The sequence below is a fragment of the Bos grunniens genome, chromosome 17 (assembly GCF_055505025.1).
Source record: "Bos grunniens cultivar Pamir isolate PY7600 chromosome 17, Bosgru_T2T1.0, whole genome shotgun sequence".
In the NCBI taxonomy this organism is placed as follows: Eukaryota; Metazoa; Chordata; class Mammalia; order Artiodactyla; family Bovidae; genus Bos; species Bos grunniens.
The window spans coordinates 35,653,087-35,668,666 of record NC_141181.1 but is presented as its reverse complement, the minus strand read 5'-3'; the positions used below and the strand labels follow the sequence as shown (position 1 = coordinate 35,668,666).

General features: G+C 35.3%; 1 protein-coding gene across 15 annotated transcripts in view; it reads left to right on the top strand.

The window, feature by feature from the left end:
• BLTP1 (bridge-like lipid transfer protein family member 1) overlaps window positions 1–15,580 on the top strand; it is a 195,190-nt gene that overhangs the window by 167,050 nt on the left and 12,560 nt on the right. For 9 of the 15 annotated variants that reach the window (XM_086346902.1, XM_086346895.1, XM_086346907.1 and 6 more), the window contains 12 exons: window positions 365–566; window positions 2,221–2,382; window positions 3,295–3,434; window positions 5,429–5,630; window positions 7,354–7,554; window positions 8,309–8,488; window positions 11,095–11,232; window positions 11,904–12,161; window positions 12,626–12,776; window positions 13,185–13,342; window positions 13,455–13,647; window positions 13,867–14,084. In XM_086346902.1, the coding sequence (XP_086203028.1) occupies window positions 365–566; window positions 2,221–2,382; window positions 3,295–3,434; window positions 5,429–5,630; window positions 7,354–7,554; window positions 8,309–8,488; window positions 11,095–11,232; window positions 11,904–12,161; window positions 12,626–12,776; window positions 13,185–13,342; window positions 13,455–13,647; window positions 13,867–14,084 (2,203 nt within the window). The remainder of the gene's footprint in view (window positions 1–364; window positions 567–2,220; window positions 2,383–3,294; window positions 3,435–5,428; window positions 5,631–7,353; window positions 7,555–8,308; window positions 8,489–11,094; window positions 11,233–11,903; window positions 12,162–12,625; window positions 12,777–13,184; window positions 13,343–13,454; window positions 13,648–13,866; window positions 14,085–15,580) is intronic. The other 6 variants (XM_086346910.1, XM_086346908.1, XM_086346909.1 and 3 more) reach the window with 1 other exon arrangement.

The window sequence follows — 15,580 nt, the reverse complement described above, 5'->3', positions numbered from 1 at the left end:
CCATCTATTAGTGTCCTCTTTGATTTCTTTCACCAGTGTTTTATAGTTTTCTATTTATAGGTCTTTAGTATCTTAAACATTGATATTCATGTTTGCGAAACATTGCCTAGTGCAACTTTTTTAGATTCTAGAATTATACATTCCTAGAATGTTAAGCTAGAAAGAATTTAAAATAGTATCTGGGATGACCTATTTTCACCTTAAAAATGAAAAAAGCTAATAAGGAATTTGCTAGAATCACAAAGCTAACTTGAAAAATCTTCTGGTTCCTGGATCAGTGTTCTTTCTGCCATGTTTTAGTACATTTTTTTGTTTTCCTCATGTGCATAATTTTAATTTTGGAAGTTTATTTGTTTCAATACAGTTGCATTACAATTCCAAGACTCTAAAGACTGAATCACCTAATGCCTCCAGAGGATCTTCCTTGCCACGAACACTCTCTAAAGAGTCCAAGCTGTATGGTATGAAAGATAGTGCAACATCTCCTCCTTCTCCTCCTTTACCTTGCACTGTCCAGAGCAAGACTAACACCTTACTTCCTCCCCAACCCCCACCTATTCCCTCAGGTATTTAAGGAAAATATACTTTAATTTTTTTCATAAATTAATTTCAAGTCATCACCTACTTGCTCTAGTAAGACTTTCAAATTCACATGTTTAAGAAAAAAGGACTTAGACTTGCCAATAATGACTGTACAAAATTCATGTATGGAAGTGTAAGCTAATTCCTTTTGCCAAGTTTTCAAATTGCTATTACCTTAGAATATCAGTTTTTACTTAATTTTTTAGATCTCTGTATATTTAGAAAGTCTTATATAGCTCAAATTTGGGAGCTTATGATCTAGATGGAAACATCAGACTTACATATTTAAGACAGAATACATTGAACTTAAACCATATTTATTATCTATTATTGCATAACAAATTATCCCAAACTTAGTGGCTTATAATCTTAGACATAGTTTCTATGGATCAGAAATTCAGAAGCAGTGGGGCTGAGTGCATCTAACTTCACAGTTTTCTATGAAGTTGCAGTCAGGATGTTGGCTAGGGATACAGTCATCCAAATGCTTGACTGGGTCTGGAAAATCTGCTTCCATCTTATCCCATTCACATGGCTGACAAGCTGGTGCTTTAGTTTCTCCCCACATGACTGGGCTGCTTGGGTGTTCTCATGACATGGCAGCTGACATTCCCTCAAAAGGAGTGATACAAAAGAATACATGGCTGAAGCTGCAATATCTTCCATGCCTTAGTCTCAGGAGTCACATACTATCATTTCCACATATCTTATTGATCATATAGGTGACCCTTATTCAGTGTGGGAGGGAACTACACAAGAGCATTAGTACCAGGAGAAAGGACCATTGGAAGTTATTTTGGAATCTGGCTACTATACCACATGAATAATACCTTATATATATAATAGAATTTCCAAAATGGGAATATTGGGTTGGACAAGAAAAAGCTTTGAGAGATGGAACTTGATACACAAATTTTTCAAAGTAGCCAGTAATCAGGACATTGCCTAATATTTTTATATCACTTTCACTGTCCATTAAGTACAGGGCAGGTATTATTATCCCCATTTTATATATGAAGAAAGTTAAAGCTCATAAAAGTTGAATTTCTTTCCTAGGTTTACAAACTAATACATGGTAGACTTGGAAACCTAAGCCAAAGTTATCTAAATCTTAGCTGTTATATCATTCTGTTAACATGGAAATATTTAGTCAGGTAGAAGGAAGGAGAGATGCAGTATTTACATGCCTCCTTACATGCCCATGTAAGGAGGCATGTAAATATTTACCAGGTAAGAACAGCAAGAACCTAAGAAAGTGTAAAAACTGATGTTTTTCCTCACTTGCCACAAATTAGCATTAGTCAGAGTTCTCTATTATATCTTCTTAAGTTGACAAATAATACTAAATGAGAGACTAAATGCTAAAATACTAATGAAAGAGTTAGCGAAATATAAATTTGAAAAACTGAACCAAAATTTGTGACCTAGAGCAAGTAGGAGTAACTGTTGTATTTATATGCATCACTGATCATCTCTGTATTCTAACAATAAGATTTCTATCAACCTATTTTTATTGCATTCTTGTATGGTTTTAAGTACAAGATGCTTCACCTGATTAAACTCATATAATTCTAATTTCTCACAAGATTATGTTTTCTGGAAACTATTAAATTCATCTCACATCTGTACATGTTCTAGCCAAAGGAAAAGGAAGTGGAGGAGTAAAAACAGCCAAGTTATATGCCTGGGTAGCACTTCAGTCATTGCCAGAAGAAATGGTAATCAGTCCCTGCCTGTTAGACTTTCTGGAAAAGGCTTTGGAAACTATCCCAATTACACCAGTTGAAAGGAACTATACAAGTGAGTGTCCTCTTAAATACCTAATTGCCCATCACATGTATTTTTCAGTCCTATTACTAGAAGGATTTTGTAATGCTTTTATATATTACCGTATAATACATTCAATGATAAAGGAATTATAGAACGGAAAAACAACTTGAGAGACCATCTAGTCTTGGTGGGGTTTATGATTCCTCCATGGCTACAGCTACTTAATGACAAAATTAACATCCTTAGTCCTGTGTTTGAAGAAGGAAATGGCAACCCACTACAGTATTCTTTCCTGGGAAATCCCATGGATAGTGGAACCTGGCAGGCTGCAGCCCACACATTCACAAAAGTTGGACATGACTTAGCAACTAAACAACAACTGCTGCTGCCAAGTCACTTTAGTCGTGTCCGACTCTGTGCGACCCCATGGACTGCAGCCTACCAGGCTTCTCTGTCCATGGGATTCTCCAGGCAAGAACACTGGAGTGGGTTGCCATTTCCTTCTCCAATGCATGAAAGTGGAAAGTGAAAGTGAAGTCACTCAGTCATGTCTGACTCTGTGCGACCCCATGGACTGCAGCCCCCCAGGCTCCTCCATCCATGGGATTTTCCAGGCAACAGTACTGAAGTAGGGTGCCATTGCCTTCTCCCTAACAACAACAGGTCCTATATTAGAGTGACTCTTGGACTGGAAACAGTCCTTGAGGACAATGGCAAAATTACTGTTTTCTTTGTATGCTGTTTGGTACAGCAGCGGGAATCAAGAGTTTGAAGGAATGAGTAAGAGGTTTGAATAGGGAAAGATGTAATGAATAATGGGCTACAGAAGCCAGTGTTTCTGTGCATTCATACCCCTGATCTCAGTACTAGCAAAAAAGAAAAAGATCTTTTAATAAATAGTTTGCCTTTACCCTAATAGTAAAACTTTAAATATTTTAACAGCTGTCAGCTCTCAAGATGAAGATATGGGACATTTTGAAATACCAGATCCTATGGAAGAATCAACAACATCACTAGTATCATCTTCAACATCTGCTTACTCTTCCTTCCCTGTAGATGTTGTGGTTTATGTACGAGTTCAGGTAATATACTTCATCTATTCCTTTTTATTTTAAAGAAGAATATGTTTTTTTAAGTTTATTTGAACATATACAATATTAATTCCTTTTAAAGTTTTCTTAAGGTTCATGGACCTTAGTACGTTTATGATGGCCTAGAGGTTGCCTGAACCTCTGGGAAGTATATGTACAATTTTATGTGTTATTTATTTGTCTGCTGAGGAAGTTCATATCTTTGAGTATTCAGAATTGAGATCTTATTCTTTTGTGGCAAAGGTAAAAATATGTAAGTTAAAACCCTTTTTTTTTTTTTTTAGCACATTATACCTCTTTAAAATTATATCATGGCATCTGTATTTCTTGTCATTATGGTTATTTGTGGGCAGACATAAAGTGAAATTGAGATATAAAGTCACAATAGTACCTTTTTTAGATTCTTCTAAGGGTTATATGATGACTGCAGCCATGAAATTAAAAGACGCTTACTCCTTGGAAGGAAAGTTATGACCAACCTAGATAGCATATTCAAAAGCAGAGACATTACTTTGCCAACAAAGGTTCGTCTAGTCAAGGCTATGGTTTTTCCTGTGGTCATGTATGGATGTGAGAGTTGGACTGTGAAGAAGGCTGAGCGCTGAAGAATTGATGCTTTTGAACTGTGGCATTGGAGAAGACTCTTGAGAGTCCCTTGGACTACAAGGAGATCCAACCAGTCCATTCTGAAGGAGATCAGCCCTGGGATTTCTTTGGAAGGAATGATGCTAAAGCTGAAACTCCAGTACTTTGGCCACCTCATGCGAAGAGTTGACTGATTGGAAAAGACTCTGATGCTGGGAGGGATTGGGGGCAAGAGGAGAAGGGGACGACAGAGGATGAGATGGCTGGATGGCATCACTGACTCGATGGACATGAGTCTGAGTGAACTCCGAGAGTTGGTGATGGACAGGGAGGCCTGGCGTGCTGCGATTCATGGGGTCGCAAAGAGTCAGACACGACTGAGCAACTGATCTGATCTGATCTGAAGGGTTATATAGTTATGTATTTAATAATTTTATTCTAAAATTCAGTCCTGTTTCAGGCCTGTAGGAGTATAGGCTACCCCTCTGATATTGTGGTTCCAGACCACCACTGTAATAAAGCAAATGCTAAAGTGAAGCAAGTTACATTTTTTTAAAATTTCCCAGTGCATATAAAATTGTTTACACTATCCTATATTCTATTAAGTATGTAATAGTATTATATCTAAAATAAAACAATACCTACCTTAAGTAAAAAAGAATGCTTAGAAAAACTGTACCATTAGACTTGCTCAAGGAAGGGTTGCCAAAAACTATCATTTTATAAAAAGAAAAAAAAACACTCAACATCTACAAAGCACAGTGAAATCAGGTATATTAGCACCCAACTGAGTCTGTTTATTAAGGAGGATTTAACTTGTATCCAAACTTCAAGGTTTAGTTTACCTTCAATTAAAACTTTATGATCAGTCTCAAGAATAAAAGAAACACTAATGATCATCTCTTCAGATTAATTTCTACAAAAGCAATTTGGCCAAAAAAATTTCAGTCTGATCTTCTGGAGTTTTGCACTAGCTTTTTTGAAGATCTGATGAAAACATATAATAAGAGAGGCCTTGAGAGTTTGTAAAACTTCTGTTATAAATGCAGTAATAGCCTTTTAAAATTTCAGCATAAAGAAATTATTTCCTTTAAAATACTTGATTATGAACAACATGGACATGAACATATTTAATATTCTGAATTATCTAAATGTCTACATATTTACTGTTTAGAATTCCTCAAATATTTAGTTTTAAAAGTGATACAATTTTGTTAATGCATTTTGGTTAATGTATCATGTGTCTGTTTGGAAAAGGTAGGGCATTAAATTCAAAATAATAAATTAGATATATGTAGACTGAGATGGAAACTGAATGTAATTTCTGGAGTCCAACAGAAAAATTTTTAATCACCTAGTTCCTAGAAACTTTACTTTCTTTGTCTTTCTGTACTTTTCAGCCCTCACAGATCAAGTTTAGCTGTTTACCAGTGTCAAGAGTAGAATGCATGCTAAAGCTGCCATCCCTGGATTTGGTGTTTTCTTCAAACCGAGGAGAACTGGAGACTTTAGGGGCTGCGTATCCTGCAGAGACCTTATCCCCTGGAGGTAGTGCTCCTCCAAGTGGAACAAAAACCTCCTCGAGCAAAACTGGAGTACCAGGTGTGGAAACGTTCTTTTATTCAATTAGCATAAAAAGCCAAGTACTATTTTAATAGTAATTAATAAACATTTCCAAATAAATACATTTGGAAAAGGAGAATATTTGAGAATTAGGGTATTTATAGAAAAAATCTATAGTGGATCACAGTTTTGAGTGTATTTCATTATACCCAAGGAATGGCAGTTGCATAGCGTTTTGTTGTCCATTCATGTGCATATTACATCTACTCTGAAGTGTGAAGGATAATGTGTTCAAATACTTTTGAATGTTTTATTTTAGGCTGTATTTTTACGTTATGAGTGATCAGTGTTGCAAATGGTAAGTAAGAGCTGTAGTATTAACTTGCAAGGATTTCTTATCACACTGAATTAAAAGTATATCAAATTGTGTGTATATGTATAAAAAATTTTTAGTGGTAAAATTTTGTTACTTAACTCAAATGTCTGTTTCATGAAAGGTTTAGGTATTAAAGTAGAACTGATGATTTCCTGATGAGATAGTCATTTTTCACTCAGTGTCACTTCTGCCCTAAAAATCATCTGGAGATCACAAATGCAAGTAGTGAAGATTTTGGGGGATATTTAAAAAAAAAAAAAAACAAAACGGAATGAATGAAAATGTAAAAGAACTGATAAGAGAACTAATAATAAGACAGTTTAACAGTTCTACACCTAAAGCAGATATTGGAATATACACTTTTTTCTTAATATCAAAATGTCATAAATTAACATATTATTATAGCAGTATATATGCACTATGCTAGGAATATATAATGTAGGAATATATAATGAAAGGAATATAAAATGAGCAGCTATTTTTATGCCCACGTTTCTTTTAGAAAATGAAAAAGTGAAGTAGCACCCCTTATGTTACCATAATAAAACATGCAGGAAGGAATGATGATGAGAATAAATGTATAAGAAATGTAGATTATGACAATATCCATTCTTTGAAAGGATCTTTATGAACTTGACTGAGTTCTGGATCAGTGCTAAGGGCTGGATATACTGTAGTGAATTTAGCTAACAAGCATATTCCTTGCTAATGTGAAACTTAAGTTGAATTTGGAGAAATAGATAATAAGCAAACAAGTGTATTTTCAGTGCAAACATGAAGGTGGTAAGTATGAGTTAGCCACGTAGACAGGTAGGGGAATAAAACACTCCAGGTACATAGTATAAAATCTATAAAGTAGGAAAGAGTTTGACAACTCTTTGAAATTAGCCTGTTCCACTCATGTTGAATGTTGCCAATAAGGCCTTCTTGATTTCTAAGAGAGAGACCTTTAACTTTCTCCATTTGTGTACTTTGCTCTGTTTCCACTGTTTCTGTGGAAATGTGGACTCCAGTTGTATGATTTGGATTTTTTACAGTTCATTCTCCTCCACTGCTTAAGACTCAGCTATTTTGTACCTCTTCCAACCGCCTGCTTCTAGTAAGAACAAAGGAGAAATTAAACAGGAAACCTTGGAGTTGGCCAGTCATATGTATAAATAATCATTTCAACAATGAACAGAATATCCAACCCTGGTTTATACAGTATATTAATTGGAAAATACATCTAAGCCCTCATGTTAAGGATTTAAATCTACTGATCAGTTAATGTTTGACTATTTCCATTTTATTTTCAAATCATGTTTGGTTCTTGAGACTATATTAAGACAGTTTTTTTTAGTACTTTCTGTGTCTTATTCTATTTTGGGTTTCTTGTGTTCCCTATAGGTTCATCAGGATTAGGCAGCCCTCTTGGCAGAAGTCGACATAGTAGTAGTCAGTCAGATCTGACCAGTTCCAGCAGCAGTTCCTCTGGGCTGAGCTTCACTGCATGCATGTCTGACTTTTCCCTTTATGTATTTCATCCATATGGAGCAGGGAAACAAAAAACCGCTGTTTCTGGCCTTACACCCGGATCAGGAGGATTAGGTATACTTAGCATGTTTGCATCTTTTTCAAATTTATCACATCTTTTCAAGCTTTCATCTTTTTAAAAATGATGTTATCTTTAATAATGGATATAAAACGAGATCAGAAACTTTTTCTTCTTGATAATATCTATCCTGTCTCTACATTAAATAAACAGAAATATGAAATAAGTAATGTAGGTAAATCATATAAGATTTTAAAACTCAAAATATTTTATAAGTGATATACACTGTGTAATCTCTTCAGATATGAGGTTACTTATGCTAAGTGTTTAAATGTTTCATCAAATTGCTATTTGTATAAAAAATTATATTCTGTCAGTAGTTAAAATTTTAAATTGTGTACATCATTACATTTGTTAATTTAAAGTGATACTCTTTAATATGACTATTTAGTCAACTTAAATTCCACTGCCATTTTAAAGTACAGATTTACCACTAAAAATACATAGGATGTTGGTATTAGTGAATGTTATTAACTTATTTAGACAAATAATAGACACACTCCACGTCAGTGCTAGTTTTTGTTGAGATGTAAAAATCATCGTTATGGTTATGGACTTGAACCTATTATTGTTAGGAATGTCTAATGTTCATTAGGTGATTCTGCTTAAATTTTAACCTCATTTAAGTGACTTTAATTAATAGCATATTATAGCCTATTGAATAACTTCATGTAACTAGTTGTTGGGGATTTGTGTGTGTGTATATATGTGGGGGTGTGTGTGTGTGTTCACATATATTTTTTTTTTAAGGGAATGTAGATGAAGAACCCACTTCAGTCACTGGTCGAAAAGACTCACTCAGTATAAATCTCGAGTTTGTAAAAGTGAGTTTGTCTCGGATAAGGCGTTCTGGAGGTGCCTCATTTTTTGAAAGTCAGTCTGTAAGCAAGTCTGCAAGCAAAATGGATACTACACTAATAAATATATCTGGTATTCAATTTTATATTTTTTAATTGAAATATTGTTTTCCCAGAATTAAATAAGGGCCTCCTTTTAAGTATTTAAATATTAAATAATTTAATAACATTAAGCATTTAGTGATAAGCTGATTTAAAGGAGAAGAATAACTTCTAGCCAAGTACTATCTCAGTCCAGTGAGATATCAGTGTTAGAAATAGGATTTCTAGATACATACATGGAAATATCACCCAAGGGCCAAAATATGCCTATTTAAGTCGCTAAAAACTGCTTCTTCACTTCTCTACCATGAGTTGGTACAAATTCTGACTTATTTTTTGATTTTTTAATTATAAAATCTTAAAACACTAAGGAAGAATGGGTGTTGAAAAATTTTTACTTGGTATCGTAAGATCTTGAGTTGTGTACCTGTGTATCACTAACTTTATTATAAAGCTAACTAGTTATATATGATGGACAAATCACTTGCTCACTTTCTGTACACTGTGATTTGAGTATTTAAAATTGAGTAGAACATTTTGAAGAATTCAGAGTACTAAGTGAGTGAAAACTTTAAAAATTATTAATCCAACAAATATAGGTAAGTACACTTAATCCACTCAACACAATATATGTTTGGTCATTCAGCAAACATGTAATTGAGCCTGTATTTTACAGAGAACTTGTGCCAGGCACTCTGCTAGGTACTTGAAGATGCCCACATGAATAAGGCAAGGTCATGAAGTGAAGTGAAGTCGCTCAGTCGTGTCCGACTCTTGCGACCCCATGGACTGTAGCCTACCAGGCTCCTCTGTCCATGGGATTTTCCAGGCAATAGTCCTGGAGGGATTACCATTTCCTTCTCCGGGGATCTTCCCAACCCAGGGATCGAACCTGGGTCTCCCGCATTGTAGACAGACGCTTTACCGTCTGAGCCACCAGGGAAGTCCAGGCAAGGTCTTATGAGTAGACAAATTACAGTGCAGTGTGACAAATCCTATAATGGAAGTTTACTTAAAGAGGAGGAAACAAATTCTGTTTTATATAAGAGATCAGAGAAGGTTTCACAAAGGATATGATGTTGGGGCCAGTCTTTAAAATTATGTAGGAATATTCTTGGCTATGGCAACATGGTATTTAATGGTCAGAGCATCAGAAAGTATGCTTTTGGATCATACTTTGATTCACTGAGTTAAAGCATAGGTGTAACTGAACACTGAGTTAGTTGTACAAAGTAGATGGGTTCAGAGACAGGGAGGACTTGACTAGAGGTAAAGCTGATAAAATAGCCCAGGACATGACTGTGGGGTGGGGAAACTCATACCATGCTAAAAAATGGGGTTCTGATCCTTTGGGCAAGGAGAAGCTATTAGCAGTTTTTAAGAACTATATGACAAGACTGTCCTTAAAGATAGCAATACTGTTCTGTACACTGAAAAATCTGTTAAGAGGGTAGATTTCTTGTTAAGTATTCTTGCCACAAAAAAGAACAACCAAAATTATACATGGATTATAAAATCTATGTTTTTTAAAAAAGGAATGATCCTTAAGATTGATGTTTTAGGAAGAGAGCTGATAGGAGAATGGTAAGAGATGGTAGAGTGGAAAGATGCTTGGAGACACTGTTGAAGTAGACTAAGCAGTAGGGGATGAATTGTGACAGTAAAAAATGAGGAGAGAGAATGGTTTCAAGATAAATATGAGAATCCATAAGCTTAAGGACAAGTTGTATGAGCAGCAATAGAGGAGGCAACAATGCCTCAGGCTTTTAGCTTAGGTAGCTCAAGGGGAATTGAGGTCACTGCCTTTAGAAAATAAAGAAGGAAATACTTATATGACACTGAGGTGGAAGGATCTGATAGGCAATTGGCTATTGGGCTGTGTGGATATGGGCTCAGGCTGAAATGGAAAGTTCAGGTTTAAGGGACACTGACATGTGAATGCAACAGAAGCTCTGATGGAGGACTGGAGGAGCACCTGAAGCAGAAGTAGCAGAGCAAAAACCCTGAGTCAGCCATCAGAACACTTTGAGACTGACAATTCACTGCTTAGCTGGTAAAGAGTTCACCTGCAATGCAGGAGACCTGGGTTTGATCCCTGGATTAGGAAGATCCCCTGGAAAGGGAAAGGCTACCCACTCCAGTATTCTGGCCTGGAGAATTCCATGAAATGTAGAGTCCATGGGGTCGCAGAGTCAGACACAACTGAGTGACTTTCACTCACAAAATACTAACTTCTGCCATACAGTTACTTGGTTTGCAGCTGCTTTTGAAGAAGTCTGTATTCTAGCTAATCCTGATGATTCATTTTCCATTTCTGAGAGGGGCCCTGTGTTAAAGCTGGAAGCTGTCTATAAGACTGACCTTAGATCCTGTGTAAGAATTTCATGATAAAGTGGTAATAGAATTCCAGTTTGCTCTCACTTCAAAAATGGAAATGGAACTAATGGTGCTAGAATGTGCTATTTTTATCAGCTGTGAAAGGAACACATTATCACCAACTGATCATACTATATATCTCATTTTGGCATTTCAAGACTTGTAAGAGAATTATAATTCAGTTGTGTAATATTATATCTACCATGTGAAAATATTAAAGGTTTTGGAAATATGTTCTAACAAATTTCATTTATGTATCAGCTGTTTGTGATATAGGGTCTGCTTCCTTTAAATATGATATGCGCCGCCTCAGTGAAATTCTGGCATTTCCAAGAGCCTGGTATAGGAGGAGTATTGCAAGACGCCTATTTCTTGGAGACCAAACTATTAATTTGCCAAGTAAGCTTATTTATGTCATTATAGATTATACTTAGGCTGCTTTTAATTTTGATTACAATAATAATAAGATCCATGATTGATAACACAAACTTTGTCTTACTTGGTAAACTACCCTGCAGTTCTTTCACTCATTCAACAAATGTCAGTGGAGCCCCTTTAATGTGCTAGTAACCACTGGGAATGTACTAGCATTGGAGGTCACAAAATGCTTGCTGTCTCGGGGATTATTTTGTTCTGTGGTTACCCTGTAATCTCTGTAAAATCTGGAAATGCGTAAATAATTTAACCAACTTAATCATGGTTAAACATGGAAAATAGAAAATATTGAGGACATGCTACCATTTTTTTTCCTTCAACATAGATATTGCTGTATATTACATTGTGTAAGTGAAAGTAAAGAGTTAGCATTATACAGTAGAAAATATTAGAAATTTGGATTCTAGGTCTACTCCCTCAACTGTAATATGGGACAGAGTGCCTGTCCTACCCTTCTCATATATTTTCTGTGAGAATTAAATAACATGCTGGAATTGTGCAAACTGGACATTGTACAGTTTTCAGAGAACTTGAAGAAATACAAAATGTGATTAGAAGAGGTGGAGTGGTGAATGTTTTATAGCATGGAGATATTTTCCTGTTAATTTTGTTTTTGTTATCTACTTTCCTTTTAGCATCTGGCCCAGGGACACCTGATTCCATTGAAGGTGTGAGCCAACACCTTTCTCCCGAATCATCAAGAAAAGCTTACTGCAGGACCTGGGAGCAGCCTAGTCAGTCAGCCTCCTTCACCCACATGCCTCAGTCACCTAATGTGTTCAGTGAGCATATGACGAACAGCACCATGTCACCAGGGACAGCAGCACAGAGCCTAAAATCCCCAGCTTCCATAAGGTCAAGAAGTGTGTCTGATTCTTCAGTTCCCCGAAGAGGTAACACTGTTCTTTTGTTAGCCCTCTAGAGCTCCTAATATAAAAATCTTAATGGTTACTCCCAGATTTTTGCCCCAACTGCATGAAGAGATTACAGGTTTTTATGGAAGATGTGGGGTGGGGGTAGGAGTCCCAAATGCAACAACATACACATACACACACTTGACAGTATTTGCTAGCAGATGAGACAGCTGGACGGCTAGTTGCTTTGAAAAAGGATAGAGAGAAAGAAATGAGCATAGTGTTAGCGTGCTCCATATGGTAGTTATTGTTAGAAGTAAAACACACCTACAGTGTTGTAATAGGTACTTGATATTGAAAAAATGTGACAGCTAGTAAATGTTAGGTTTAACACAAAAATATCATAATTTTACTTTTTGGATTATAGTGATAAGAGTGGTCTTTGCTTTGTAATTGGCTGAACATCTATATAAATAAATGTACATTTTATTTTCTATTTTTAGATTCACTTTCAAAAACATCAACTCCTTTTAACAAATCAAACAAAGCAGCAAGCCAACAAGGGACCCCATGGGAAACACTTGTCGTTTTTGCTATCAACTTGAAGCAATTAAACGTTCAAATGAATATGAGTAATGTAATGGGAAATACAACGTAAGCTATTCAGATACAAAGATACAAAGAAAATATATTTAATCATCATATATAATTTTTCTAATTGTTGTAAAGCAATACAAAACCTTTTTCAAATGCTGAAATGTTTAAGACAGTCAATAGATAAATTATAAATTGCTTTACCCTGAAAATGGTTTAATCCTAGAGATACTATAACATAGAAACAGCATGAAATATGTGTTCTAAAAAGAAAATAAGGAAAATAGCATAATTTTGTAGCTAAGAATAAAGCTTCATTATTAATGTTAATATTCAAATGTTTACCATAGTTTTTATAAGAAATGTATTGTTTCATTGTCCAATTTTTTTTTAATCATATATCTCCTGTTTTAATTCATGACATTGGAAGCCATATGTCTATTTAACAAGGCTTTTTCTTTTTGATAGCTGGACAACTAGTGGTTTGAAGAGCCAAGGCCGCCTGTCAGTAGGAAGTAATCGAGATCGAGAAATAAGCATGTCTGTTGGTCTGGGAAGATCACAGTTAGATTCTAAAGGAGGAGTAGTTGGAGGCACTATAGATGTAAATGCTTTGGAGATGGTTGGTACGTTGAAATTTTACAGCTGAAAAATATATTGAGAAAAGCATTTGAAAACCGATTTTGATGAGTTTTTATTAGGCATTTCTGTGAAAAGTAATTATTGTTTCTATTTTAGCTCATATTTCCGAACATCCAAACCAGCAGCCCAGTCACAAAATTCAGATTACTATGGGTTCTACTGAAGCTCGTGTGGATTACATGGGCTCAAGTATTCTCATGGGTATCTTCAGTAATGCTGACCTCAAGCTTCAGGATGAATGGAAAGTAAATCTGTATAACACACTGGATTCAAGCATGACTGATAAAAGGTATTTAGTGAAATATTACTTTTTCAGTACTTTACATGACTGCTTTTAACATATTTTCTATCATTTGGTGAAAAGACTCAAAGCATTTTTCCTGCAATTACATGATTTTTCTGTTATACAATTAATATGAATGAAAAGCTGGTGGGGAAGAGACTTTTTTGGGTGCTTTTAAACTGTTTTCTATAAGATATATGATAAAGACTCTGTTTTATGCTCTAGTGAAATTTTTGTCCATGGAGATCTGAAGTGGGATATTTTCCAAGTAATGATATCAAGATCAACTACACCAGACCTGATAAAAATAGGAATGAAGCTCCAGGAATTTTTCACTCAGCAGTTTGACACCAGCAAACGAGCTCTGTCTACCTGGGGACCAGTTCCTTATCTTCCACCTAAGACAATGACTAATAACCTAGAGAAAAGTTCACAAGAACAATGTAAGAGTTAGAAAACTAAGACTTTATATATACTTTATCTTTCACTATGTGTTACAATTTTAATTTAAACATTTAAATACCATACTCACAAAGGGGTCCATATGCTCTTTATCCTACTCACTCAGCAAAGTACTCATGTCCTACCCACCAATGGAATTAGAAGCCATCATTTGGAAAGACATTCATTCATTATCTCCCCTGCCACAAACCATCTATAATCATACCATTATTACAAACTACATCAGTATATTATAAATTAATACTTTGTACATAATTACAAGTTACAACTAATGATTATATTTTGATTCTGAATAACTTACCTTGTAATTCCTATTACATTACTCATATTCATTTGATTGTTTAATACATTTCATTATACTTCATGCGCTTGAATACTAATTATGATAATACCATGTTCTGGTTCAGAGCATGGGCTGTGGAATCAGAATGTCTGAATTTGGATTTACTGGCTGTGTCATGTTACACAGTTTATTATTTTCAGTCAGTAATTCAATATTCAAAATTCAAATATCAATCATGTTCTTAAGCACTGTTTTAGAAATAGGGGATCTACTAGTGGAAAAAGTTCCTATTCTCCATTAAATTTTAATGGGAGAGACAGACCATAACTAACTAACTGTGTAAGATAATTTCAGGTAGAGAGAAATGCAGAGAAAAAGAACAAAGCAGGGGAAGAATATAGAAAATGATAGTCTGTGAGGATAAATATTTTAGAAAGGGTGGTAAAGGAAACCTTTTCTAAAATGAAAGAGCTAGGCTAAGATCTTGGAAGAAGAGTTCTAGGCAAAGTGGGCTATGAGAAGGTGCAAAGCCCCTACAGTTGGGAGGAAACTTGCTTGTTTGATGATCATTGAGGTGGCCCACTGTGGTGAAACAGAGTGAGCAAGCAGGAAAATACTGAACATGAATTCAGAGAAGCTGCAGATAAGATTTTTAGTATGTTGGGGAGCTACTGAAGAATTCTGAACAGATGTGATACTATTTGATTTACTTCTTACAAAAATAATCCTTTTTAAAGCATCACTCTGGCTTCTGTGTGGGGAACAGACTGAGGTGGTTAAGAAAGCAAGTAAGGAAATCACTGTAGTAATCACTATTAATACAATAACTGCTATTACTACACACTTATACTTTTAATACCATTGTAAGGAGGATATTCTGAGAGTCCAGGCAAAAGACAGTGGTGGCTTTAACTAGATTGATAGAGTTAAAAGTGAAAAGTAGGCTGTAGTAGGATAACTTTTAATGATTTTTATCACAGAAGCAGTACATGTGCATTGGGAAACAGTGTGCATTGGGAAAGAATGTACGTATCCAAGCAAAAAATAAAAACCTCAACATTCTGCCCAGAAATCATCACTGCGATTACTTTATATAGAGTATATACTCTCAGATACTTTTCTAGGCACGCATGCGTGTGCACACATACACACACACACGTATACATGCATATATATATATATATATATATATAT